The sequence below is a fragment of the Capricornis sumatraensis genome, chromosome 9 (assembly GCF_032405125.1).
Source record: "Capricornis sumatraensis isolate serow.1 chromosome 9, serow.2, whole genome shotgun sequence".
Taxonomy (NCBI): domain Eukaryota; kingdom Metazoa; phylum Chordata; class Mammalia; order Artiodactyla; family Bovidae; genus Capricornis; species Capricornis sumatraensis.
The window spans coordinates 15,560,165-15,588,112 of NC_091077.1; the positions used below are offsets into that span (position 1 = coordinate 15,560,165).

Sequence of the window (27,948 nt, forward strand, 5' to 3'; positions counted from 1 at the left end):
ACTTTCCAATGTTGTGCTGGTTTCTGCTATACAACAAAGTGAACCAGCTATGTATATACATACATCCCCTCCCTCATCCCCAGTCCTTGGGGTCATCACACTGAAGTGAGCTCTCTGTGCTATACAGCAGCTTCCCACTATCTATCTATCTTTTTTTTTTTTTTAATATCCAAAAGGTCTCTTTTTGGCTCGCAAACCACAGACTCTTCCGAAAACTGACAAGATCAGTGAGCCTTCCACTTAGGAATATACAACATTGCATAAAATTTCTAGGACTTCCTATAACCTCTGAAAACCACCCATTATCTCCTAGTCCAGAGGGAAAACAGAGGAAGTGAGAATCAGGAGACCAATCATCCATTATCAGTTATCCTTGGGGAAGAGAGGGAGAGAGGTCCCAGGACTGGAGAGGGGAGGGGCTGAGGAGACTCCCCTTCCTGTCCTCGTGCTGGTAACCCGAGGATGTTCACTTTTCAAACCACCATGGAGCTGTACACTTTTTTTTTTTGCTGCACTGTGCAACATGGAGAGTCTTAATTCCCTAACCATGGATCAAACCCATGTCCCCGGCATTGGGAGCACAAGGTCTTAACCACTGGACTGCCAGGGAAGCCCCCAGCTTTTGTACACGACTCGTACACAAAGGTATAACGCTGCCTCAATACAAAAATATAAAGCAGGAAAACAAAGTATTTTAATACTCAGCCTGTTAGGAAAATGTTTGGCAGGAGATGCCCCAAGCGTTGACGATGGTGCACATTTCTACCAAATGGGACCATGGCAGCCTTTCCTATGCCAGATGTTTTCATTATTGTTTAAAGTCTGCCTTTTACAATCACTGTAAATTATTTTGTCATGAAGGAAAAAAAATCAGGAAACCTTTTTTTTTTCTGAGATGCCCACAGTTGGTTTGTTTAGAACTTTCTAAACAAACTATGACTATGTTCTGTATCTCTGCAGCCCAGTCTGGAAGCCACCAGCTATGTGCAGCTACTGAGTATGAATTCATTACAACTGATTTGCATTTAAATGGAAATTGCCACAGCTGGCTAGTGACTACAGTATTGGATAGTGTCAGTAAGGGCGTTTAATAGTCTTGCCACTTTCTGTAGTGTTGAGCATTGTTCAAATAAGTCCATTTTTAAAAAGAGATCTATTTTAAAGCTTCACAAGAAACACAAGGACTTCCCTGGTGGTCCAGTGGTTAAGAATCCCCCTTCCAATGCAAGGGACGTGGGTTTGATCCCTGGTTGGGGAACTAAGATCCCAACATGCTAAGATCACACAGGCAACTAAGCCTGTGTGCCTCACCGAAGACCCAGCTCAGCCAAAATTTTAAAAATTAATTGATTTAAAAATAAAAAGAGGAGTACAGTAAGACAAACACCAGACACATACACTTTGGCCTTCTCATAAGGTAGCTTTATTAAATTCCTTTACCTTCTAAAAAATGATTACAAAAAGGAATACTTCATTTAAGTGTAATACTGTCTTTACGGACGTACCATGGTCAGAAAGTGAAGTCTTGAATACATGTGAGAAGAGAGCAGGGTCAGACACAGAACCCCCTGTAACCTACCACGCCAAGCCCAAGGGGTAAGGGCAGGGAAGAAGGGAACACACAGGGATAAATATGGACTCACGGTGGGGGGGCAGGGGGGCAGGGCGCGGTGATCAATGAGCTGCTTCTAGAAGCTTAAAATAAACACAGCCACAGCTCCAGGGCCGGACACACAGACACACAACTCTTGTACCGCTTCTCAAAGCTGCCCAAAGCTGCGGCCTCCTGACAGTGGTCATCCCCAGTCAGCTTGGGTTTCCTGTCCTTTTCATTTACACACAACACATACACACACAAATGGGAGTGTCTCTCTCCTTTGACCATCCAAGCTCTCTTGTCTTAGGTACTATCCCTTCCATCATAATCAAAGTGAGCAGACTCCATCAGGCCAGGAAACATACTTTTCTAGGAGAGAAGCCAGCACTTGGCTTTGGCGAATGAACGCGTGTAGTGCCGAGGGCTTGACCCGTCTTGCTGGGGTTTTAGCGCCCACCCTGGTGGCTACACTGAGAACTGGACAAGAGAGGGCAGGACGTCTAAAGACTAAGGGATCTTACTCCCCGGTCACAAGGTACTTTTCAAGGCTTAGAACCTGTCTCCCTCCTCCCCTCCCTGTTTCCTTTTCTCTTTCTTTTTTGGTCACAAAAGGAAGGAATGGGAAAGAAAACTATGTTGAGATTCTGAGACAAAACAGGCCATGCAGGAAACTGCGTGTGTTGGGAGAGCCCCGTTTCCAGCAGGCTGTGTTCCAGGCGGCTCCGGAAAGCCTGTAGGTTGTTTGGAAAAAAAAAAAGACAACCAGCTGGCCCTTGTTTGGTTTTCGGCAAAGCTCTGTCTTTTTAAGTTTGCACTGGGAGCCCTCGGGGGCAGCCAACTTCGAATCGAGCACACATGGGATTTTTGGAACGGGGCCTGTGCTTGCCAACAGACTCATGCCCTGTTTTCCTTCCTTAGAGGAGAGACATTCTGGAGTCTGCGGAGAAGGATGGCCTTGTCACTGGGGTTCTAAGCCTAGGGATGTAGGCACCCCTCTGGGGACCGGATTCATCTCCTACATGTCCAGGTCTAAAGGATTTTCTAGGAAAATGAATATTTGCCAGGGCCCCCCTGCATGGAGGAGATTCTGGGGAATCACAAGAAAGGCTCAACTCGCACCCCTCGGCTGCTGGCTCCCGAGCCCCACACCTGAATGGGGCGGGGGCGGGTGGCTGGGCTGCTCCCAGCAGGAAGAAACAGAAGGCAGAAGAAACAATTAAACCTCCCACCCCGGGTGACAAAGACAGAATCTGCTTTGTGAAGAGACCACGAGAGAATGCCACCAAGAAAGTCGTCTGGGCAGGGGGCAGTGGAGAAAACTCAATTATATACCAGACAATTAAATGTAGGGGGACTGGGTGTCAGGCCACTCTAGATGATGCGATCCGTGCGTAACAACATTTAGGCTTAAAGTGAAAATATACGATTCCAGTGACTTTCAAATTTGGCAACAAGTAAGTAAGTGATTTTTTTCCCCCTTTCCCCCTCCAACTGTGATTCAGAAATACAATATTTTTCCCTCTTACCCTCCTCCATCTGTAATTGCCAGTTGATTGTTCTCAGCGTTCCTCACAAACCCACGCCTCAGAGCCAGCCACTGGCGCCGATTTACATATGAGTTTAGCTCCAGTGTGTGCTGCGGCTGCTTTGAACCGGGGTACTGGGAAAAAACCCGCTTTCAGCTGAAGTCTCCACGCTGTTGGGGTCTCCCCCTGGGAAGCAGAGGAAAACCCCAATTGCCTTTGATACTGGGACCTTGGTGGATCGAGTTGGAGCTGGCAAGGGAGGAGACGAGGGACAGTTCTTTCTGGGCTGCCTGGTCCCCAGGAGTGGCACCTTGGGCTCTTCTCACAGCTACTCCTCTGCAGAGGATGACGCGGGACTCTCGTCATCTGACATGGGGGCAAACTGAAATGAGAGGCAGAATTCCCTTAGTTTGGCGTCCCCTGGGGGGTCTGAAGTGGCGGCTTTGCTGGCTGGCCCTGGTCCTATGGTGAGTGAACAACAGGCTGTGGTCCCTTGGCCTCAAGGAGGTGACGCTGCTGGGGAGACAGCTTCACAGAAGCTCACAGATGAATGCAGTGGAGGGTTCTTCCTGAGTGCTTAGGTGGCAGTGACAGTGGGCAGCAGGTGGTCTGGCAGGGTGACGTCTGAAGGACGTTGGGGGGGCACCCAAGGGGCAGGGTGTTCCGGGCAGAGGAAACAGCAAGTGCAAAGGCCCTGAGGCAGGAGCGGCAATCAGGCCAGTGTGGCTGGAGCAGAGTGAGCAAGGAAGGGGGAGGTAAGAGTGGGGGGAGGTGGGCTCTGAGGGTGACCCCACTCCAAGCGGGGTGGGAGGCACAGAGGGCTGTGAGCAGAGGAGGGCTGTACCCTGACTCAGGTGCTCACAGTGACCTCTGGCCACTTTGCAGAGGACAGTGGAGGCGGCAGAGGGGGTGTGAGCCAGAGAAGCATGCCGAGGCAGTGGCCCGAGAGGACAGTGATGGAGGATCGGGCTCCAGCCCTGTGGAGCCCTTGGGAGCAGGACCACATGTCAGACAGCAGGACGCCACCCAGCCCCATCACCCCCATCTCCCACTGTGGACATGGAGGCCCAGAGCTGATCCCAAGGGGATCCCCTGAGCACCTAAGACCCAAAGCAGTGACGCTGGGAAGACTCGGAGCCTCAGAAAAGAACCTGCAAGCCTAGCAGGAGCCAGATGGCTTATGTCTCAGCAAACTTCTCTCTCCTGGACTACTTGGGGAAATTGCTGTGGTAAACACCTACCTAGCCACCCTGGAACCTGGCCCCACTCATGCCTCAGGGAGGCCAGGGCAAGTGGGAGACAGGGGTGAGGAGGAGCGGGCAGACAGGTTCCAGTCCGAAGTCTGGATTCACACCCTAAGGTCTCTGCCCTTTCCTGTCTGTGAGGCTTTGGACCAAGAATGGAACCTTCTAAGTCTCAGCTTCCCCACAGTAACAGTACATTATGCAGCTGAACAGGGTTCTTGTGGAGGGTTCTGGAAACCCCGCTCGGGAGGCATTTGGTATACAGTCCATTAGACTACCAGGCACTTCCCAGGTGGCTCAGTGGTGAAGAATCCGCCTGCCAGTGAAGGAGACGTGGGTTTGATCCCTGGGTTGGGAAGATCCCCTGGAGGAGGAAATGTAACCCGCTCTGGTATTCTTGCCTGGGAAATCCCACGGACAGAGAAGCCTGGTGGGCTACAGTCCATGGGGTCGCAAAGAGTCGGACACGACTGAGCACACACACACGCCATCAGACTAGAAGGGCTTGTCTCCTCCATCAAGCACTCAGGACACAGCGAACATCAATGTTATCCTCCTGTTAGGCTTCCAGAAGAGCATTTTGCTAATGGGCATGATTTTTTTTTTTAAACCCAGATTTCTAGGGTCAAATCAGAGAAATTCCCCAGTAAGACACAGTTAGGCTTCTTTACAGTGAAACTTCTCAAGGCCTTGAATACAATGACACACGTTGAGTGAATGCCAAAGTCCTTCACATGGTCATGAAGAACACGATTTGGAACCAGACAGATCTGGTTTGAATCCTGTGATCACCAACCATAGCTGCACAGTCTTAGTTCTTCTAACTTGTTTCCTCATGGGGGCTCCATGAAGGTTCAACAAACAGCTGCAGCCCTCGGCGTGGTCCCTGTATGCCATCCCCCCTCGGAGCCCCCACCCCCTTCCCAGCTAGGGCTGAGACTCACCGAGCACTTGATGTTCATGCGGGAGTACAGCATGGACGCAATTTCACTGTGTCCCGCGTCCAGGGCCACCATCAGAGCCGTGCTCCCGTCCTGCAAAGCATCGGTTGCTATGCTGATGCCCTCTGCACTGTGCACCCCCCTACCCCCGGGTGCACCGGGGTGGGGACTCACACGGTCGGTGATGGAAATGTCACAGCTGGGCACGGCCAGCAGCAGTGCAGTGATCTCCTTGTGGCCGTGCTCGCAGGCACACATGAGGGCCGTGGAACCGTCGTCATCTTGGATGTTGACGTCCGCCTCGCAGGCGAGCAGGGCTTTGACCACGTCCACCCTCCCGTGGCTGACCGCCAGCATCAGGGCTGTCTGCCCCGCCTGGATAGGGCAAAGGAACAGGCTTATGGATCATGCAGGCCCCAGAGGGTGACACCCCTGCTCTAGAACCTTCCATGGTTCCTGAGTACTCTGATGCTAACTGCACCTCCAATCATGGGCCTCCTGTATTTCGAATAATCCTACCACTGGGCCTTTGTACTTGCTGATTCCTTTTCTTCCGGCTGGTTCCTTCCCATCCTTCAGGTTTCAGCTTAAATGTCTCCTCCTCGGGCACATGCTCTGTGTTTCCCCATCCCTTGTTGTTGCTGGAGTTTAGCTGCTAAGTCATATCTGACTCTGCAATCCCATGGACTGCAGCACGCCAGGCCTCCCTGTCCTTTACTATCTCCCAGAGTTTGCCCAAGTTCACGTCCATTGAGTCGGTGATGCTATCCATCCGTGTGCCCACTTAAATCAGATTCCTAAGTGACAGGTACAAACGTAAGTAGAATGTGTTGAGCTAAGACAGGTACAAACGTAAGTAGAATGTGTTGTGTATGCTTTTCTGTCTACCAGTTGGTGGTAGTTTAGTGGCTAAGTCGTGTCTGACTCTTGCAACCCCATGGACTGTAGCCTGCCAGGCTTCTCTGTCCATGGAATTCTCCAGGCAAGCATACTGGAGTGGGTTGCCATTTCCTTCTCCAGGGGATCTTCCTGACCCAGGGATTGAACCCAGGTCCCCTGCATTGCAGGCAGATTCTTTACTGACTGAGCTACGAGGTTAAATCTCAATAAAAACCAATGTCTAGGGACTTCCTTGGTGGTCTGGTGCCTAAGACTCCCAGCTCCCAATGCAGGGAGCCTAGGTTCCATCCAGGTCAGGGAACTGGATCCCACATGCCACAACTAAGACCAGGCAAAGCCAAATAAAGAAAGAAATTATGCTCTGTGTCAAGAGCTAGACACAATACTACATGATTCCATTTATATAATATATCCCTAACAGGCAAATCCGCAGAGACAGAAAGCAGACTGAGGGGGCTAGGGGCTGGGGGAGGGAAGATGGGAGTGAAGTGACAGCTGCAGGTGCCAGGTCTCCTATCAGAGGGTAAAGGTGTTCTGGAGGCAGACAGTGGTAGAGGTTGCACAGTACTGCAGCTATGCTAAATGCTACCGGTCACGCGAAGAGCTGACTCATTGGAAAAGACCCTGATGCTGGGAGGGATTGGGGGCAGGAGGAGAAGGGGACGACAGAAGATGAGACGGCTGGATGGCATCACCGACTTGATGGACATGGGTTTGGGTGAACTCCAGGAGTTGGTGATGGACAGGGAGGCCTGGCGGGCTGTGATTCATGGGGTCGCAAAGAGTTGGACATGACTGAGCGGCTGAACTGAACTGGTCATCTTAAAAGAGTTCATCATATGTGCATTTTGCCTCAATTTTTAAAAAAGTAAACCACCTGGACATATACCCGGAAAAGGTGAAAACCCTAATTCAGAAAGATCCTTGTACCCCAGCGCTCATCGCAGCACTTTTACAACAGGCAAGACGTGAAAGCATCGGCGGATGAAGAGACCAAGAAGGTGTGGCACAATGTGGTGCAATGGAATCCTGCTCAACCATAAGAAACAACGGAATAATGCCGTTCGCCGCAACATGGATAGACCTAGAGACGGTCACACTAAGCAAAGTAAATCAGACAAGGCCAGCTATCATATGATATCACATATGTGTGTGGGATCTAAAAAAGTGATACAAATAAACTTAGTTACAAAACAGAAACAGACTCACAGACATAGTAAAAAAAAAAAAACCTTATGGTTACCAAAGGGGAAAAGGTGGGGAAGGAGAGAGAAATTAGAGGCTTGAGAGTAACAGATACACACTGCTGTATATAAAATAAACAACATGGTCCTACTGCATAGCACAGGGAACTATATTCAACACCTTGTAATAACTTATAATGAAAAATAATCTATATATATGTATATATACAACTGAATCACTTTGCTCTACACCAGAAATAACACATTATAAATCAATTATATTCCATTAAAAAAAACCAAACCCTAAACTACAAGTACAATTCTTTTAATTAAAAATAAATCAGTAAAAAAGCAAGCAGGGTCTGGGACTTCCTGGTCATCCAGTAGTTAAGACTCCAAGCTCCCGAAGTAGGGCGGCCCAGGTTTGATTCCTGGTCAGGGAACTAGATTCCATACATGGCAATTAAGATCTGGCACAGCCAAATAAATAATTTCTTTTAAAAAAGAATGGGGCTCTGGAGCTAGACCCCCAGGTTCAAGTCTCCCTCCTCTAGTTGAATTCATTTCCTCGAGGAAATGAATACTTCTCTGTGCCTCAGTTTCTCTGCCTGTGGAGTGGGGGTTCTCGCCTTGGGCTTGGAGCAGGGTTAGGACGTCATAAGTGGGAAGGGCTGTCCAGGTTGCCGGCACCGAGGGCTATACCTGGCTGGCTTTGGCATTGACGTCTCCAAGCCGGAAGAGCTGTAGGATGGTCTGGATGTCATCCTGGGTCTTCAGGGTGGCCAGGGCGGTGAGCATGATGGGGCTGTAGCCGGCACGGTTCTGCTTGTCCACCTGGCAGACACCTGCCGGGAGGGGGCCAGGAAGAGATCGGGTCTCAGACCCCCGTGATGCTGGCTGGGTCTGCCTCAAGGCTGGGGGAGGGGCCCTGAGGACCAGGCCTCGTCTCTGCCATCAGACTGGAAGCCTTGTTCACTACCATAATGAGCATCGGGCATCATGTCTCCTCCATTAGTCTAGGTGTGGACTCATTCCTTCTTTTTCTTAGACAGACAACCCCATTCTGCCCCTGGGTCCCCAGCTCTACTACGGGAGGGGCTCCTAACAATGAAATCTGTGACTCTTCCATCAGACTGGGCTCCCACATTTAGGGCTGAAAGTAGGATTTCTGTATCCCCATTAATCTGAAAGGCCCCCTAGTCATCCTTCCGTCTGGCCTATGTCTCCTCCATTAGACTGCGGGCTCTGCCTCCTCCATCAGACTGACTAGTGGAGAGTCACGTCTAATTTCTTCACGTCTAATTGTGGACCACGACTTGTCTCTGAGCCCCAGATGGGAAGCCACACCCTTTCCTCAGATTAGGGTTCCGGGGGTGTCACCTTTGTCATACAGGGGTCACTGGGGTGGTGGAAGGGCCACGTGTTTTCCATAAGACCATGGCTGCCTTTTCCAGTACACCGGGGCCACAGGTAGGGGTTCTATCCCCTCACCAGCGTGGGAGGGTGGTGTCTCCCCCATCAGACTGGGAGGGCGGCGTCTCCATCAGACTGGGAGGGCGGCGTCTCCCCCATCAGACTGGGAGGGCGGCGTCTCCCTGATCAGACTGGGAGGGCAGTATCTTCCTCACCAGACTGGGAGGGTGAGATCTCCCCCATCAGACTGGGAAGGCAGTGTCTCTTCCATTAGACTATGAGGGTGGCATCTCCTCCACCAGACTGGGAAGCAATGTCTCCTCCATCAGACTGGGAGGGCACCCTCCCCCATCAGACCAGGAGGGCAGCATCTCCCTCATCAGAACATCAGACCGGGTGGCAGCCTGCCGGCTCCCCCCGGGGGCCCCCTGCCCCCATCCCCGGGGCTCACCGCTGTCCAGCAGCTGCCGCACCACAGGGAAGTTGGCATGGGACACGGAGTAGTGCAGCGCTGTGTTGCCATTGCTGTCAGCGATGTTGACCACGTAGTCTAGCAACCGCGCAGACATGGCCCGGAAGGTGACCAGGTGGCGCCGCACGAGCTCCGGGTGGGCATCACTGCGGCAGGCCAGGCGCAGCCACTCCTGCAGCACCGTGGTGTAGGCCACTTTCTGGACGCGGGCCAGGGAGAAGAGGGGCGTGAGGGCCACAGCAGCCCACACCAGGCCAGATGAAGCCCACCCTGAACCAGAGGGGACGTGTGGGTGCCCCACCCTAGGTGAGCCCCCCCTGAAGAAAAGTGTAGTGTCCCCTGCCCTAAAGGGAAGTATAGACCCCGTGGTCCTAGGTATGTCCCCAGAGGAAGGTGTGAGCGTCTCCACCCTGGATGGGATCTTCAAGGTCAAGTGTGCACACCCATCAGAAGAAGTACAGCAGCCGGAAATACTCCCCTTCCTCAAGCCAGGGAAGGAACAGGAACCAAGGCTAGCTTTGCTGGCAGGTGACCGTCCTTGGCCCTCCCTCCTCCCTGGCGCCTCTCCAAAGACCACGACTCAAGTCTCAGAGCCCCTCGCCCACCAGCTCCCAACTAGGATCCTGGGGTGCCCATGATCCAAAGCACAGAGAGACACTGTGGACAAGGAGAAGCCAGGATGGGGGTGGAGGGGAAGGAGAGCCCCCCCTTCAGGCCCAGGGCCCCACTGTACCAGCTCCCGCTCGGTGAGAGCTTTGGGGTTCTCCAGGTACTTCTCCAGGGCTAGGCAGGCTGAGATGAGGTCAGGACTCAGCTCCATCCTGCCAAGGACAGACGAAGGGGAGTTTATCTTAGGAGTACTCGCCTCAGCTTCCTGGGTGTCCTCCACCCACCACGTCCAACTGGGGTGCTCACAGAGGGTCTCAACACTCTGCCCCGTGGCCCTCACCCAGTCCTGCCAGGGCCCCCCTGAATGGTGGAATCTCAGACCCCCTCCTTCTCAGAAACTTTTACACGGCACCCCAAGGGGGAGACATGGGGAACACACAGACCCCAAGAGAAAATGGACACATGGGTCAAACTTTATTCCAAATAGCCAGCGGCATATGGAAATCTTTTTCTGAGGATGGATTTTTCATCAAGGGGAGACATAGGAGACATACACAGGATGGACAGGTGGGTCAAAATGTCCCAAAGAAGGTGGGTGACTTAAGATTAGACTTAGCCTGCCCCTTAAACCCTAACCCCAACAGCCCAAATTGCCCCCCTCAGGCCTTTTATCAAAGCCACCAGATCTTCAGATGCCCAGAAAGAGAAAGCGTGGGTTCACTAATTCAGACTCAGGTGTACATAACTGATGGGAGTTTCCCCTTAAAGGGCTTGAACGGTGGGATCTGAGGCAGAGGTCACCTTCTCTGAACCCAGGCCCTGCCTGAAGCCCTCCCATCCAGAAAACTGACCGGATCTCATCTTTTGCACTTGATCCTGATGCCCCCTCAGCTGTGGGCGTGTGCAGAGACTCCTGGGACAGTTGAGACTCCTCCCGGCTCGTCTTGGCCTTCGTCGTCTCCTTGGGCCTGAGCAGGGGGGCTTCGGCCACACTTGGAACCCTCTCCTCTGGCTCTGGGGCCTCGTTCTCTGTGCTCTCATTGTCCGAGAAGTTCTCTGCGGTACTGGAGTCCTCAGAGGAGGACTCATACCTGGGGGAGACACTGTAGGTGGTAGGGGAGGGGCACTTAACCTCTCTGGGCCTCAGTTTCCCCATCCATTAAATGGGGATGGTGGCACTATGAAGTTGATAGGGCTCCAGGGATGCAATAAGTGCTCAACAAACACTGCCTGTGATGGTGATCATGTTTGGGGGGTCAGGGAGGGGCACTGCTTTTCCCTTCTACACTTCAGCCTGTGACGGTGATCATGTTTGGGGGGTCAGGGAGGGGCACTGCTTTTCCCTTCTACACTTCAGCCTGTGACGGTGATCATGTTTGGGGGGTCAGGGAGGGGCACTGCTTTCCCCTTCTACACTTCAGTACCTCTTACACTTGGCTCCTTATGCTAGAAAGCGTGTTAGTCATTCAGTTGTATCTGACTCTTGCGACCCCATGGGCTGTAGCCCACCAGGCTCCTTTGTCCATGGAATTCTCTAGGCAAGAATGCTGAAGTGGGTTGCCATTCCCTTCTCCAGCAGATCCTCCTGATCCACTGATCGAACCCGGGTCTCTCACATTGCTGCTGCTGCTAAGTCGCTTCAGTCATGTCCGACTCTGTGCGACCCCAGAGACGGCAGCCCACCAGGCTCTGCCGCCCCTGGGATTCTCTAGGCAAGAAGACTGGAGTGGGTTGCTATTTCCTTCTCCAATGCATGAAAGTGAAACGTGAAAGTGAAGTCGCTCAGTCATGTCCGACTCTTCGCGACCTCATGGACGGCAGCCTACCAGGCTCCTCCGTCCATGGGATCTGCCAGGCAAGAGTACTGGAGTGGGGTGCCATTGCCTTCTCCGTCCCACACTGCAGGCAGATTTTTAACCATCTGAGCCACCAGGGAAACCCACTTTGCTCCTTACACAGGTGTTATACTGATTCAGACCCTCGCCCTACTGCACATAGGACCCTCATGCTTTTTGCTATCTCTTGACAGAGTCTAAGCTTCTGTGCCTGGCATTCAAGGCCCCCAACTCTTTCTGCTCCCCAGGCCTCCCACTTTTTTTTCTTCTTTTTTAAGATTTTTTTTTTGGATGCAGACCATTTTTAAAGTCTTTATTGAGTTTGTTACAATATTGTTTATGTTTTGGTTTTTTGGCTGTGAGGCAAGAAGGATTTTAGATGCCCAACTGGGGTTGGAAGCTGCATCCCCTGCATAGGAAGGTGAAGTCTTAACCACTGGACCGCCCAGGAAGTCCTCTCCTACTTTTCACGTCATGGCTTCCTCTTGCCTCGGAGCGTTTATCCAGGATGTGTCCTCCACCAGGAGACCTCCCACCCCGCACTCTGCGCCTTGCAAGGGTCTGCTGTCCTGCAGCACACGTGTTCCTCTCTGTCGGTGACTCTCCCCAGGGCCATCTCTGCCTCCGCCAGGCCCCCCTCACTGCCTGAGCATCCCCATCATTGCTCCAGCCACGCTGGGTTGGGACCGCCCATCACTGCCCCAGGTCACAGTGGACCAGGAGCTCCATGGGGCACACAGCCGAGCCCAGCGCCTCCCATGGGGCAGTGTGATGTAGTGGTCACAGTACCAGCTCAGCACTGGACTGACTGGAGCCAGTCCACCAGGCCTCCCCGTGCCTCAGTTTCCTCATCTGTCTCCTGTACTTTGGTTGAATGAATGAATTAAAGTGAGGGGCTCAGCCCAGGATCTCTCACCTGCCGTTGACCCCCACGAACTGCAGGCTCCTCCGGTGGGCCTCTGGGTCTGTGGGCTCCTCTTTCTGCTTCATGATGGACCGCACGCCTGCCCGGGCCCCTCCTGGAGGGGGAGGGGTGGTGTCGTGAGAGTCTCCCGAAGCCAGACCCCATGCCTGGGCTTCTGGCGGCTGGCCCTCTGCGCAGCCGCTCCCACTTACCTGCACCCCCAGCCTCCTCAGACTCCGATTCCTGACAGGCTGCTTGCCTGATGGGCTCCTTGACGGTGGTGTCGTCATGGGTAGGCACCTGGCCTGTGTTCTTCTCTGGCTGCGCCTGGGTGGCCCCCTCAGACTCAGGAGGTGATAAGGACGATTCTGCAGGAGCCTGTGGGTGACCTGCAGGGGCGGGAGAAGAGGAGTTTACTGCAGGTAACAACAGCAAAACAAGAACAGTAATAACAGCTGCCTCTTGTCCCTTACGCTGGGCCAGGTGCTCCAAGGGCTAATTCTTGCATTACTTCATCAAAACTTCCCGTGTGGAAGCTGGATTGTTACAGATGAGGAAGCGGAGACCCTGAGGGTGGCCTAAGGTCACCCTGCAAAGAAGTGGCAGGATCCATTCCAGTTCTGGTTTGCCGCCTGCCTCACAGCCGGTCAGGGTCGGGGAAGATCACATGACCCCTGTAATCCTGGCTTGTGACCTCCCCTCTGACATCATACTGAGTGTTGTCTGGAAACTACAGCTGAAAATAGTGGTCACGGTCAGGACTTCAAATCTCCCGCAAAAGAGCTGTGTAACCTCAGGCAGGTCACTAACCTCTCTGTGTCTCAGACAGGACATGTCCTACATCATGACGCCATACACAGTAAAGACAGTAGCGTGAGAGAGGGCTTAAAACAACACGTGCACAAGAGCATGAAGAACATTTGTTAAGTCAAGAGAACTGTCAGCTACCTTTTGCTAAGACTTACTATTATCACTTTATAATACTATTTCACTATTATAAATTAGTTTATAATTTATAATATTATTTCAATATTATAAATATCTATAGCGTTGTGCTGTAGATAACATTTTGTATCTGGCTTTCTGCTTCTTTAAACATTTTAATAATCAGGATAAAGAAGCAATAAGGGTAGCCACAGGGGGTGGCCAGAAAAAGAAAAGAAAAATAAGGGCTATTAGAAAGTTAAAACCCCACCCAGGCGGGTTTCACTCTGGGTCAATGAAAATGTTCTCGGGTGGACGGTGGGGACAGTTGCATAACAGTGTGAAATGGACACTCAGACATGTTTAAAATGAAACCTTTTATGTTCTGTGTGTGTGTTAGTCGCTCAGTCATGTCTGACTCTTTTCGACCCCGTGGACTGTAGTCCTCCAGGCAAGAATACTGGAGTGGGTAGCTATTCCCTTCTGCAGAGGATCTTCCCAACCTAGGAATCAAACTTGGGTCTCCCACATCGCAGGCAAATTATTTACCATTGGAGCCACCAGGGAAACCATATGTTATATCCTAATAGTTCCTAATTTTATCATAATTAGGGAAGAAAAAAACGCCCAAGTTGGTCTGAGAACAAAAGTGACATTGTAGAACTCAGGATCCTGAGGGTGCCCACTGCAAAAACAGGGGTGGAGTTGGCAGAGAGCTCTAGCCCCGGATCACTAGCCTGGAGCCAGGAACAAAAGTCCTGAGACCCTGAGTGGCTGCCCGGGCCTCAGAACCCACTGAGGACCCCCCATCCCAGGCCACGTGTGGCTCCCACGTCCCCACTTTCCCAGCATGTACCCTTCCTGCCACTGACCACGGGGTCTGCAGACCAATTCATTTTAATTCCCTTTAACTTTTTTTGACAACCGCAGCAACTACTCCCTCAAGTCCACGAGCAACACTCAACTTGAGCTAGGAACAGGGAGTAAACACTCGACAAAAGCAGAGCACGTCGAACGGATGAGACATTGGCCATAAAAGCTTCCGACAGCGCCCCAGCCCAGGGCGGGGTCGGGCCAGGCGGATTCCAGAGTCAGGAGCTCCAACTCCCGCGGGGAACCGAGAGCAAATGCCAGGTTTTTACGGGAATCTGATTTTTTTTTTTTAATCTTGTCAATAAATTCACATCGGACAAACAAAAGCACTACGTGGTCAAGTGGAAAGTAACAAGAAACAGTGGAAAGTATCACTGTCACCCAAAGCCAGGCTTCCTGCTGGAAACACCTGGGAGGTCTGTTAAATTCGGGTAAAGTAACATTATGCTCCGGGCTTCCCTGGTGGCTCAGACGTAATGGTAAAGAATCCGCTTGCAATGCAGGAGACCTGGGTTTGATCCCTGGGTTGGGAAGATCTCCTGGAGAAGGAAATGGCAACTCATTCCAGTATTCTTGCCTGGAGAATTCCATGGACAAGAGGAGCCTGGAGGGCTACAGTCCATGAGGTTGCAAAGAGCCAGACACGACTGAGAGACTAACACTAACATTATGCTCAGGGAAAGAAGCCAGTCACAGAGCACGATGTGCATGACTCCACTTACACGAGGTCCATAGAAGAGTCAGATCCAGAGAGACAGAAAGCAGGATGGCAGGTGCCAGGGGCTGGGGGAGAAGGGTGGGGAGTAAGCGTTTAAAGGGGACAGAGATTCAATTTGGGAAGACGGAAAAGTTCTGGGAGGCTTCCCTAGAGGCTCAGTGGTGAAGAATGTGCCTGCCAATGCAGGAGACGCGGGTTAGATCCCTGGTCCAGGGAGATCCCACGTGCCTCAGGGCAACTAAGCCCGACTAACTACTGAGCCTTCGCTCTAGAGCCCACAGGCTGCAACTACGGAGCCCACGTGCCACAATCACTGAAGCCCGCTCACCCTACAGCCTGTGCTCCGCAACAAGAGAAGCCACCACAGTGAGAAGCCCAAGCACCGCAACTAGAGAGAACCCTCGCAGCAATGAAGGCTCGGCACAGGCAAATAAACCCGTAAAATAAAATAAAAGTTCTGGACAGGGATGGTAAGGCTGGTTGCACAGCAATGTGCTTATTGCCACCGAGAAATGGTTAAGAGAGTAAGTTTTATGTTATATGTTGTTTACCCCAAAATTTTCAAAAGTGGGGAGAAAAAAAAAGAGTGAATCAGAGCAGTGCTATGGCCCTTTCTGCCCCATGGAAGAGCAGGCTCTGCCCCTCAAAAGCTGGGATGGCTCCTTCCAGTCATGAGAAGTTCAAGGTCAGACACTGCAATACTAAAGTAACAGTAACAGAACTGATGATAGTTATTATTGTTATCCTACTGGGAGATGGAGTGAACTGTAACCAAAATTTATATGGAAATTTATATGGAAGAACACAAGTCCATGGCCAGCTGGCCCCTCCCTGGCCAGCTAAAATGGACAGGCTTAGGAGAGAGTAACACGTATTCCCAAAGCCACAATAATGAAATCAGCAGGGCATGGTGGCGGGAAGAAACAGGCCAAAGGAGGTGAGGAAAGAGGGCTCAGCACAGACCCCAGGTGAGAGAACTGGGGGTGAAACAGAAGTGCTTGCGCTCAGTCACTCAGTCATGTCCGACTCTTGGCAACCCCATGGACTATAGCCCACCAGGCTCCTCTGTCCAGGGATTTCCTAGGCAAGAGTACTGAAGTAGGTGGTCACTTCCTTCTCCAGGGGATCTTCCCAGATCAGGGACTGAACCTGAGCCTCCTGCACTAGCTGGGGGATTCTTTTCCCACTGAGCCACCTGGGAAGCCCAATAGCAACCCTGCATGGAGCAAGCCTATGGGTACCATTTTTCCAACAGCATTTGGTCCCTTTGTGTCTCTGTGTCACATTTTGGTAATTCTCAGAATATTCCAAGCTTTTTCATCATTATTATACTTTTTATGGTGACCTGTGATCAGTGATCTTTGATGTTACCATTGCAAAAAGATTATGACCTGCTGAAGGCTCAGCTGATGGTTACCACTTTTTAGCAATAAAATATTTTAAAAATTAAGGTATGTACACTGTCTTTTTAGACATAATTCTATTGCACACTTAATAGGCTACACTACAGTGCAGACACAACTTTCATATGCCCTTGGAAACCAAAAACTGTGGGACTCGCTTTATTGGGGAGGTCTGGAACTGAACCCACAAATCTCTGGCATATATTCGAAAACGGCTGTGAGATCAGGTCTTAAAAGTTCTCATCACAGAAAAAAAAGTATAACTGTGATGTGATGGATGTTAAACCTACTGTGGTAATCATTTTTGTAATATATACATACATATATATATGTATATATTGTCACACACACACACACATATATATAGTAATCATCAATGTGTATACCCTCAATAATATGAATAGTATTACTTATAATAATATATAATAAATAGGAAATGGCAACCCACTCCAGTATTCTTGCCTTGGGAGTGCCATGGACAGAGGAGCCTGGTAGGCTACAGTCCATGGGGGTTGCAGAGTTGGGCATGACTGACTGAGCAACTGAGCACAGCACAGTCAACTAACATAATTTATATGTCAATCACCAAGATAAAGTGGAAAGAATTAAAAATTAAGAAAAGAAATCTGCGATGAGTTTAACGACATCAACATTAAGAGTTAAAAAACTCTTGGTTAAAACTATTTTGTTTAAAAAAAAAAACAAACCTCTTAAATTTAATTGACAGAAGAATAAAGGCTGTGGAAAGATAGTCATAATGCCAAAAACAGGCAAAGAATTATCTTTTAGAATAGACGTTAACAAAATTTTCCTGTCCTGGGCCAGATAATAAATATTGTGGGTCATAAGGTCTGTTGTAAACAGTACAAAAGCAACCCGAGACGGTACATAAATGAATGGGCCTGGCTGTGTTCTAATAAATTTGAATTTCATATAATTGTGCTCATATCACACAATATTACTCTTTTCACATGGTTCAACCATTCAAAAACACAGAAACCACTCTGAGCCCATGGGCTGTATGAAAACAGGTACCAGGCTTCATATGGCCCTGCAGGCTACAGTTCACAAACCCCTATTCTGGAAAATGCCAGAAACATCTCAAAATTGCCCCAAAGGAGAAAAATAGAGGCTACGACTAAGTGATTCACTCAGGAGAGTCGTGAAACATTATATGGTGATGCTCAACCTCACCAGCAATCAAAGGAATGCTATTTAAAACAAGGAGATACCACCTTGGACAACTGCATCAAACGAGCAAAAAATTAGAAAGATAAATAAACTACGTTACCGCGGATGTAGAGAAATGGACACTTCAGACCCAGCCATGGTTGGTGGGAGTGTGGCCAGAGAGAACTTTCCAGAGAGAATCAGACAAAATCTGGAGTGAAGTTGTGCCTTTCCTGTAACCCAGCAACCCCACAGGACAGGACATGTAAGGACGGAGCCAGTACTATTCAAAGCAGCCAGGAGCTGGAAGTAACCCAGGTGTCCACCGAGGAGGGGGTCATCTAAGAAAGTGTAGCACATACCTACAGCAGAAATCTATGCAGTCATTAGAAGTGACAAACCACCAGATCAGGGTGGAGAGTTCCAAAATAGAGTGTAGCGAGGAAAAAATAAGAAACAGATTTTTTTTTTTTTTCCTAAAGCACAATACCATTTTAGGAAATTAAACATGCCTAGGGCATATTTTTCAAGAATACTCAAATATCTAAATAAACTTCTGGAAGGTGGGTTGCAAGGAATGATATTACAATGGGGTAGGGGTGTGTGACAGAGCAGGGGGTGCTGAATCACCGCCTGTGGGCACAGTTTTTACATTTTTAAATGGTTGGGAAAAAACTGAAAGGAGGAGTCTCTTTGGGACACGTGAAAATTACAGGAAATTGAAATTTCAGTGTCCACACATTACGTTTTATTGGTATATAGCCACATTAGTTCATTGATGTATTGGCTATGCTGCTTACATGCTACAAAGGTTGAGCTGAGACATTAAACTCATCAAAAGGTATACATTAAAAATGTGCAAATTATGAAAGAGACTCACAGACTTAGAGAATGAATTTACGGTTGCCAGGGAGGCAGGGGGAAGGATGAGGGGAGGGATAGTTAGGGAGTTTGGGATGGACATGTACATACTACTATATTTAAAATGGATAACCAGCAAGGATACACTGTATAGCACATGGAACTCTGCTCAGTGTTGTTTGGCAGCCTGCCTGGAAAGCGAGTTTAGGGGAGAATGGATACATGCATATGTATGGCTGAGTCCCTTTGCTGTCCACCTCAAACTATCACAAAATTGTTAATCAGCTATATACCAATACAAAATAAATTTTTTTTAATGTGCAGATTTTTGTATATTAAAATACCTCAGTAAAGCTGGGGGAAAAAAGAACTGAGCAGAAGTGAGTCAAGTCATTGCGACAGATATCAGATGCCCCACAAAGCTGAAAATATTTATCAGTCCTCAACACTGAGGGTGGAAGACAAAGGTGAAAAAAGAATTAAAGTCAAACAAGAGAGGTGCCATGCGTAGCTCAATGAGGCTGGTAAAGAATCTGCCTGCAGTGCGGGAGACCTGTGTTCGATCCCTGGGTCGGGAAGATCCCCTGGAGAAGGGAACGGCAACCCACTCAAGTATTCTTGCCTAGATAATTCCATGGACAGAGGAGCCTGGTGGGCTATAGTCCACGGGGTTGCAACGAGTCGGACGAAGCTAACACTTCTTTCTTTTTGACAGTAAAGAGTCATCCAGGTGTTAAAAGATAAACAGCATGTTCCAATAGTTGTTTTTTTTTTTTTTTTGGCCACACCTTGCAGCTTCCAGGATCTTAGTTTTCTGACCAGGGATTGAACCCCGCACCCTTGACCGTGAAAGCTTGGAGCCCTAACCACTGAACTGCCAAGGAATTCCCCTACAAATTTTTAATAACACGATGAAATGTCCCTGCGATAATGTTAAATCAAAGAAATCAGAGGATTTAAATCCTGGCTTGGAAAACTATGGACAAATTCCTTTACCACTCAGTGCCTCAGTTTCCACATCTGTAAAACAGAGATAGAAACACCACCCGCTTCCAAGCGGTACTGGGGATGTCAATGAATTAAGATACAAAAAGGACATCACATAATGCAGCCCTTTGCAGTGGGCTGCCTAAATGCCTTTACTTAGAAAATAAGGCAACACAACAAATTCCATCAGTACATGTTGCCAGACTCCAAAAATACATATTATTTTCTTCATGAGAAAAAAAAATCGGAAGGAAACAAGAAGTATCCATAGCAGCTGTGTCTAGGCAGTGGTGGGTTTATGGAGCTCTTATTTAGTGCTCTAGAGTCTCCTGCCTCAGTTGGTAAAGAGTCTGCCTGCAATGCAGTAGACCCTGGCTCGATTCCTGGGTCGGGAAGATCCACTCGAGAAGGGATAGCCTACCCACTCCAGGATTATTGGGCTTCCCTTGTGGCTCAGCTGATAAAGAATCCGCCTGCAGTGTGAGAGACCTGGGTTTGATCTCTGGTTGGGAAGATTCCCTGGAGAAGGGAAAGGCTACCCACTCCAGTATTCTGGCCTGGAGAATTCCATGGACTGTATAGTTCATGGGGTCGCAAAGAGTCCGACACAACTGAGCGACTTTCACTTTACAGAGTCTTCTGTACTTTCCAAACCTTCCACAAAGAATATGAATTGCATTCATAGGACTGTGTTTCAAACAATAACAGGAAATTTCAAAGCCTTGGAGAGACCCCACGGATGCACGTGCCTGGCTACCCGTTCTCCCAGGAATCTCTCTGTGGTGCCTTTGAAAGGTGAGGGATGAATGAGAGTTTACAGTGGTCTCTGGGCCTCTGCCTGTCTCATCCACCTTTGCGAGCCTGAGGCGACGGCTGCCTCTCACCCTTCCTGCCCTTCACTGCAGCAAGCAAATTCTAGGTGGCAGAAAGGCTGGACTCCTCCCAGCCTCCTTATTGACCTATGCATGACCGACCTAAGTGGTCTAAACATTTGTCAAAGATTTCCCTGGCAGTCCAGCGGTTAAGACCCTGTGCTTCTGCTGCAGGGGGCATGAGTTCAATCCCTGGGTGGGGAACTAAGATCCCACATGCCATGCAGTGCAGCCAAAAAACCGAAAAACAAAACATTTGTCAAGAAACCACCCAGGTGTTTCTTTTCTCTCACATCTTGGCTCAAAGAGCCAACAGCTAACCCCTGAGCACCCACCAGTGCCTGATACCATCTTGAACACTCAGCACCAACCAATGTATTTCAGCTCACACTGATCTGGTGCCATTGGGTGGTCAGTACCATCACCCTACCCCACCCCGACCCTGCAAATGTGGCACAGAGAGGTTAAGCAGGTTTAACAGAGGTTAAAGAGCACGGAGCTAGGGAGCAGGGAAACCAGAATTTGAACACGGGCCTCCACGCCATCCAACCACCACCCATCCCACATCCCTGTTTTATTAAAGTGATTTTTCTTCACTTGTTTCTGGTGGGCTGTTTGTTTATTGCAGGGGCTTTTCGTCTGTCTTGTTCACTGCTGTGTCCCCAGTGCCTAGAAAAATCTAGCACATGGCAGGCACTCAGTAAATATTCCCTGGATGAGAAGGCAATGAAATGAATTAGCACACGCCAGTTCTGCCTAAGCGAGGCAGAGACTGGGGCTGGCTGCAGCAAGAGGGAGTTAAGTGAGACTCAAGGAAGAACTTCTCGGGGGTGACCGCTTGCACAACGTGGGGACATGGCTAGGTCTGTGTGTCCTGCAGGCAGGAGGCCCTGTGGCTGTGCTGGGAGGCACGTCTGGAATGGAGGTTGCCTCTTAAGAGATCCGGAGGCTGGGCTGGGTGGGGTTTCTGGCTGGGGGCCAGGGTCGCAGGGCTGGGTGTTTGGGATAGACACAGATCACAGGGGTGGAGTCCAGAGCTGGCCAGGAAGAACATGAGGAAGCAAGAAAACACAGCTGGGACCCCGCCCTCCAGCTTGTACCCTCTGGTGCCTCTGCAGGGCTCTGGCCACCTGATATTATTTGAGACTTAGACGAAGAAATGGGCTGAATCTTTGAGGCATGCTATAGGTTCACAACAGCCTGGTCTCAGATCCTGGATGTTTGACAAAGGATATGTGAAGCTTCTCCGCAAACCTCAGTTTCCCCAGTTATGACAAGAATTGACCTGAAAACCATTAGTAGGGGGCCTTCCCACATGGCACAGTGGTAGAGAATCCGCCTGCCCATGCAGGAGACACAAAAGAACATGGGTTCAATCCCTGGATCAGGAAGATCCCCTGGAGTAGGAAACAGCAACCTGCTTCAGTATTCTGGGCTTCCCTGGTGTCTCAGATGGTAAAGAATCTGCCTGCCATGCGGAGATTGGGTCAGAGAGATCCCCTGGAGAAGGGACTGGCAACCCACTCCAGTATTCTTGCCTGGACAATCCCATGGACAGAGGAGCCTAGCGGGCTACAGTTCATGGGGTTGCAAAGAATCAGACACAATTTAGTGACATGACAACTAATAGCAGAAGTAGCAACACACGATGGTTAAGTGCTTACTGTATGTATGCACTAGTTCAGAAGAATCCTAGAGGTGTGGACCGCTACAAGGCCACTTCACAGACAGGGAAGCCGAGGCCCAGAGAAGTGAAGCTGATCATTCAAATCACACAGTAAGGAGTAGAATTTAAACCCAGGTGACCTTGCTACACAGCCCACTGTCTTAACCTCCTCGGTGGGTGAAACACTTAACAGAGCCGTCAGCACCAGACTGGTATTAGATAAAGAACAGCTGTCTGGATTATGAGTCATTCTGGCAGAGTCTCCCGGGGGCCTCAGGACGGCAGTGGTGGGGCAGCTGCTATCCTGAATATCCCACATCCCCTTTCCGAGCATGAGGACTCAGCAGTTCCTCCAGGGAGCATCCCCTTCCTCCCTCTGGACTTGGGTGGGGCTCCTCCACCTCCAGGATCTGGGCCTGGGCAGCGAGAGACTCAGTGATTAGCTCAGTGAGGAGCAAATGACCCAAACCAACCAAGAAGGGTCACCCCTGGGATTTTTGCTGGTGCTATCTGGATTGAGGGGCTCCCTTTCCCTTTATGAGCTGGCTCAACAGATGTCAGGAGTGGTGTGATCACCCCTGCCTGCCTGAGAGAGAAGCTTCCAGGATGCACAGAGGAAGAGAAAGAGGGAGGTAGAGATTCTGAGGCTATTTGAGCACCTGGATCCAGCTATGCCTGAAGCTGTCACTAAGTTACATGAACAACACATTTCCTTTTTCATGGCCTGAGACTGGTTTTTGCCAATCAGGGAAGAATTTTTTTTGCCCAGCAACTGACAGCTTTGGGGACCTTCACCCAAATACCTCCTATTTTCTACATATTTATAACGTTCTAGACATTCTGCTGCTGCTGCTGCTAAGTCGCTTCAGTCATGTCTGACTCTGTGCGACCCCACAGACGGCAGCCCACCAGGCTCCCCTGTCCCTGGGATTCTCCAGACATGAGCACACACCTAATTCTTCAAACACTTAATTTCTTCACATGGTCTCTAGAGGGACTGGGTCAGCAGCACAAGTGTCTCCTTTGCACAGATGAAGAAACTGAGGTTCTGATTGCTTTTGGGAGGACAGGGCTGGGGCTGGACCCCAGCATTCAGAGGAAAAGGAGGGACCCTCCACCGTCTGCCCCCACCTGCTACTGCTCACCTGCTGCCCCATCACAGCTGCGCTCTGTGATACTGATCTTCTTCACCTGGTGGACGTTGCTGGTGGATGCAGCGGGCGCTGGGAACACTGTCTCCATCACCTCATGGCTGCGGAACACAGGGGGGCTCTCGGCCCCATTGGACGTCGCCAGGGCCCGCAGCCCTGCCCCGTAGGGCTCCAGACTCTGGGCCCGCTGAGCAGGGGCCCCCGCTGCCGTGCTGGCCGCCACCTCCACGTCCCTCGGCCCCTGCACCACCCGGACAGTGTCCACACGGACTGGGCTGTCTGGCGGCGGCCAGGCCTGGGGCTGGAGGTCAGCTTGCCGGGCTTGAGCTGCCTGTAGCTCCTGGAGTGCTTTCTTGAGCTGGGTCTCCAGCACAGCCACCTTAGCGGCCAGGGCTGCCTCCCCATCGGGCATGCCCAAGTCCCGCTCTCGGACCCAGGTGCCCACGCTCCGGGTCTCGAGCGTCACTGGGTCCTCGGGGGCCTCAGGGAGGTCCAGGCAGAGCTCACCACGGCCCCGGGCTCCTGCAGGGTGGCCCAAGAACTTTTGGCTCTTGAGCTGCACTGTGAGTTGTCGCTTCTCCTCCTGCAGCACCGACAGCTTCACCTGGAGCACGGGGATCAGTTTCACCTGCTCTTCCAGTTGCCGCAGCTTCCGCAGGGCCCCCGCCATCTGCTCCCGCACATGGGCCAGGTGCCCGGCGCTGGGCGGCACCGGCGTGGACAGTCCCGATCCCCGTGGTGTCGGGGGTGGCAGCCCCACGCCCACCAGTGAGCTCGTCGAGCCGGCCGCGCTGGGGGTCAGGGAGCCCAGACCGGCAGGGGCGGCTGCCTGGTCCTCCAGGCGGCGACGGGCGTCCAGTAGCGTGCGCTCCACTCGCGGGTTGAAGCCACCGCGTGTCTCCAGGGCGCCGTACTGCGGGTAGAAGCCACGGCCGCAGTAGGAGTAGGCCGAGTGGCGGCTGTCCCCGCTGGCATTGGAGCACAGAGACTCGGTGGACGTCCACCAGGAGCCGGGCCCACGGGGCAGGGAGCCCAGGCGGGGCCGGCGCTGCACGGCCACCCTCCGCAGCGTGTGGCCCTTCTCGATGTCGTCCACGTACTTGAGAAAGTCCAGGTCTAGGCGGTAGCCGTAGGGCGTCTCCACCGAGTAGGGGACCTCAGGCTCTTTAGAGGGGAAGGCAGGCGGGGAGGCTGGGCTGGGGGTCCCTGAGGTAGGGAGAAAAGCCAGCACCTCTGAACACTGTGGTCCCCTCCTGGGGGCAAACTGATGCCCCTGGGTGAGTCATGGCTTATTGGCCCAAAGGATGGGACGCCACTGGCTGCTCAATGCTCAGCTGTAAGCCTCAGGCCCCTCCCCATCTCCCCAGCCTAAGGCAAGGCCTTGTGTCCCCCTTGGACCCTCCCAGGGCAGGGCTGTGCTTCCAATCTCCCAAATGAGTCAGGACCCTGTCTCCCAACTCAGACTAACCTCCTTTCATGAAAAACCCTGTCTCTTCCATTAGACTGTCGAGGGCAGAACCGAGTTGTCCCCATTCAGGCTCTCAGGATAGAGCTGTGTCCTACCCTCAGCCCCACTCAAGTCAGGCCCCCTTCTCTCCTCCAGGCCACACAGGACCTGGCCTGTGTCCCTCACGCCCCACCTCCAACCCCAAGGCTGGGCCCTCTTCCCCACGAGACCCCTGACCTGGGAAGGGGGCTGACACGTGCAGGACCTGGGCCATCCTCTTGCCTGCAGAGCTCCTCAGGTGTCTCTGGGGGGGACTGTGAGTCAGACCACCTGCAGCACCGGCTGAGGTTTACCTGGAAAGAGGGTGAAGAGGGTGTGATGACACCCAGAGTCAGGAGTCTGCAGGGGGGGAGGTGGCCACCCCTCCCCACTCTCCCTTCCCCCCCAACTTCCCTCTTTCCCTGGGCGTGGGACCCTCTCACAGGCACACACCCGTCCTGACTGTGGAAAGGGTTGAGGGGGGGCGCCCACAGCCTGGAACAAAGAAACCAAACCTCACGGTCTGCCCGCACATCTGTCCAGCCCCTGGACAGGCTCCAGCTGTTCCCACAGCCCCGCCTCCACAAAGCCCCCCACCAGGGGCGGGGGCGATGGGGTGCTGAAGTCCGACAGCCGTCACCCTTCCTGTGCCCCCTCCCCTCAGCCCAGGCAAGAACTGGTTACCAGGACAGATGGGGGCTTAGGTGGGCAGATGGGTGCACTAATGGGGAGACAGCCAGCCGGAGACAGAGACACAGGGGCACAAAGAGAAACAGAGCTCAGGGTAGGAGACCTGCAAACAGAGCTGGGTCAGCCTGGGCAGTGGCGGGGGGCTGGTAGGGAAAGTTGGGGGGAGGCAGCAAGGAGCAAAGCCTTTCCCCTTTATGGAAACAATTTTCTCTAAAAATAAACAGTTTCGCTGCCGAGCTACACGAGAACTTCCTGCTCACCCCCCCGCCCCCCCAGGATGTGTCCGGCTGGGGGCTCGGGGGCGCAGCAAGGATAGAAGGCGGGTGGAGGCCCCGGAAGTCACGGGGGTGGGGGGAGGAAGTGAGAGGGGGCACCAGAGACTGGAAAGGGGAAAGACAATCAGGGCCTCTCACTAACCTGCACCCCCAGACCTGGAGGATGGCCAGGGTACTTCTGTCCCCGGGTACTTCTGTCCCCTACTCTGACCGAGTTTGGCCAGTCCTTTCTGCTGTCTGACCTCTAACCACCCTGCTGCAGAGGTTCCGGCCCACCCCACCCTTTTCAGGCTGTGGTGCCAGGGCAGTGGGTACCTGGGAGGATGGGCCAGGTGGAGCACCTGCTGGGCATGAAGGCAGGGCCGGAGCTTCAGGGGCAGCTGAGCTTGAGCTTGTCTTGTCTTACGTCCTCCTTGCTTAGCCTCTTGCTTGTCTCTCTCCACGTCTCTCTCTGTCTCTCCACGTCTCTGTCTCTCTGCACTTCTCCTGTCTCTCTACGTCTCTGTCCTCACTTCTCCTTCTTTCAGTGCCTGGAACACACAGTCATCCAATTGTAGGAAACCTGGCTTTCCACCTGCCTGAAGGGTCACCCCCTGCACAACAGGGAAGTGATTGAAAATATTTTCTGGGAACCTGAGAGAGACTAGAGGCAGGAAGCAGAAACGGTACCCCTGTGGAGACCCCTGGAGGTGAAGGGGGTGGGGTGAATAATAGTATAACTATAATTATCATCCAGGCAACTCCTTTGATCATCATGACAACCCTACCAGGGGGGTAGTTATCACCGTGTATTACGGTGTCTTGGGTAAGATGAAGTGTTTTGGGACACAGAAACACACAATGGGGACTTCCCTGGCGATCCAATGGTTACAACTCCATGCTTCCAATGTAGGGTGCATGGGTTCGATCCCTGGTCGGGGAACTAAGATACCACATACCATGCGGGGCTGCCAAAATAAAAAGAAAGAAATACACAGTGACTTGCCCAGGGTCACTTAGCCCGAGGAAATAGCTGGGTCTGGATTTGAATCCTTAGCTTGGTAGATTCCCCTCACTGCCAGCCAAGCCACCCACATCCCCCTATTCCAGGCAGAAACTGAGGGCTGAAGCCATGTGACCATGCTCCATGTGGGTCGGTGACTGGCTAAAGGCGGAGCAAGCAGATGGTGGGGGAAAGAGTAGTGGTGGTGGGTGTCTGTGGCTCACCTTCCCTGGAGCATGGCGAGTACTCGAGACAGGGCAGAGAGACATGGAAAGGGAGACAGGCCACTGCACGAGGAGACAGGTAGGTGGCTCAGGGAAGTAACGCGGGGTCCCAGGGAGGCGGCCCGAATGTCCAACGGGGTCTCCCTAAAGCCCCCGCCCCAGGCCAGCCTGACCGTCTCTGGGGTCTTCTGCTCCTACCCACGGCCCAAAGACGGGGGCGAGGAGGACCCCGCCCCGTGCAGGGAGGGGGCGGGGCCTGCGGGGTCCCCAGCTAATGGCAAACAGCTGCAGCTCCCCACGCCGGCCCAGCCGCTAGGCCGAGGCCCAGCCCGGCCGGACGCCCGGCCGCCTTCCCGCCGCCTGGGGCCTGGCTCCGGCCCGGCTACGGAGGAGGGCGAGGGAGGATAACGGAGGGAGGAGGGGGACGGGACAGAGGCAGAAAGGATGGAGACAGGGGAGAGGAGCAACAGGGAGGCAGTGATGGGGCGAAGGGATAGGGAGGTACGGATGGAGGATGGGGTTGGGAGAGACCAGCAAGGACAGGAGCAAAGATAAGGACCGAGCAGAGCCGCGGGGACCGCGACACTCTCAAGTCTGGAAAGTTTGCGCATAGATGATGGAGCTGGAGGCAGCGGCTAGTAGAGACCGGAGAGATCGCGCCCCGGGCTTGAGAGTGGGGTGGGGTGGGGTGGGATGGGGACCACGCTCGAACCCAGAACCGGACTTGAACCCCAACCCAACTCGGGTCCTACTCGCCTCGCGCGCTCCGGCCGCCGCTGTCCCAGCGTCGCGCCGCCCGTGCGCCCTCCGCCGCCGCCCGCCCGACCAGCCTCGGCGGTAGCCCCGCCCCACCCCGCCCCCTCGGGGCAGGCCCCGCCCCCTGTCGCCTGCGGCCGGGCCAACATGGAGGGGGATGGTAAGGGACACGATCGCACCTGGACGGCAGGTGTGTGTGCGCGCGTGGGGGTGTCCGGCCTCGTCCCCTCCTCCAGTCCCTGGGAGTGTTCCCCTACTGCTGTCTTCCCCGGCCTGCTGCAGCTG

At 52.3% G+C, this 27,948-nt stretch overlaps 1 protein-coding gene across 5 annotated transcripts; it reads right to left on the bottom strand.

Annotated features, from left to right (window-relative positions):
- Positions 1–1,419: 1,419 nt before the first annotated feature.
- On the bottom strand, positions 1,420–27,922 carry KANK2 (KN motif and ankyrin repeat domains 2). 5 transcript variants are annotated; one of them, XR_011145361.1, is made up of 14 exons: positions 27,843–27,922; positions 26,017–26,231; positions 24,935–25,050; positions 23,245–24,456; positions 12,838–13,014; positions 12,638–12,740; positions 10,738–10,989; positions 10,011–10,098; positions 9,257–9,476; positions 8,095–8,237; positions 5,483–5,683; positions 5,312–5,401; positions 3,124–3,505; positions 1,420–2,328 (listed from the first exon to the last, which is right to left on the bottom strand). XR_011145361.1 is itself a non-coding variant. In XM_068979410.1 (14 exons), exons 3-13 carry the CDS (start codon positions 24,969–24,971, stop codon positions 3,452–3,454), a joined length of 2,577 nt encoding a protein of 858 aa, XP_068835511.1. In that variant the 5' UTR covers positions 24,972–25,050; positions 26,017–26,231; positions 27,843–27,922; the 3' UTR covers positions 1,420–3,309; positions 3,434–3,451. The 5 variants fall into 5 exon arrangements, 4 of the variants coding, with proteins under 4 accessions (XP_068835511.1, XP_068835513.1, XP_068835509.1 ...); XM_068979410.1 differs by having other exon boundaries at positions 1,420–3,309; positions 3,434–3,505; XM_068979412.1 differs by having other exon boundaries at positions 1,420–3,505; positions 10,738–10,977.
- Between the last annotated feature and the right edge of the window lie 26 nt (positions 27,923–27,948).

Excerpts from the sequence above, each read along its gene's own strand:
- KANK2 (XM_068979410.1), bottom strand. The coding sequence starts at position 24,971 with ATGGCCCAGGTCCTGCACGTGTCAGCCCCCTTCCCAG. Across the intron at positions 12,741-12,837 it reads TGAGGAGGCTGGGGGTGCAG|GAGGGGCCCGGGCAGGCGTG; the intron begins GTAAGTGGGAGC and ends CTCCCCCTCCAG. Across the intron at positions 5,402-5,482 it reads ACATTTCCATCACCGACCGT|GACGGGAGCACGGCTCTGAT; the intron begins GTGAGTCCCCAC and ends GATGCTTTGCAG.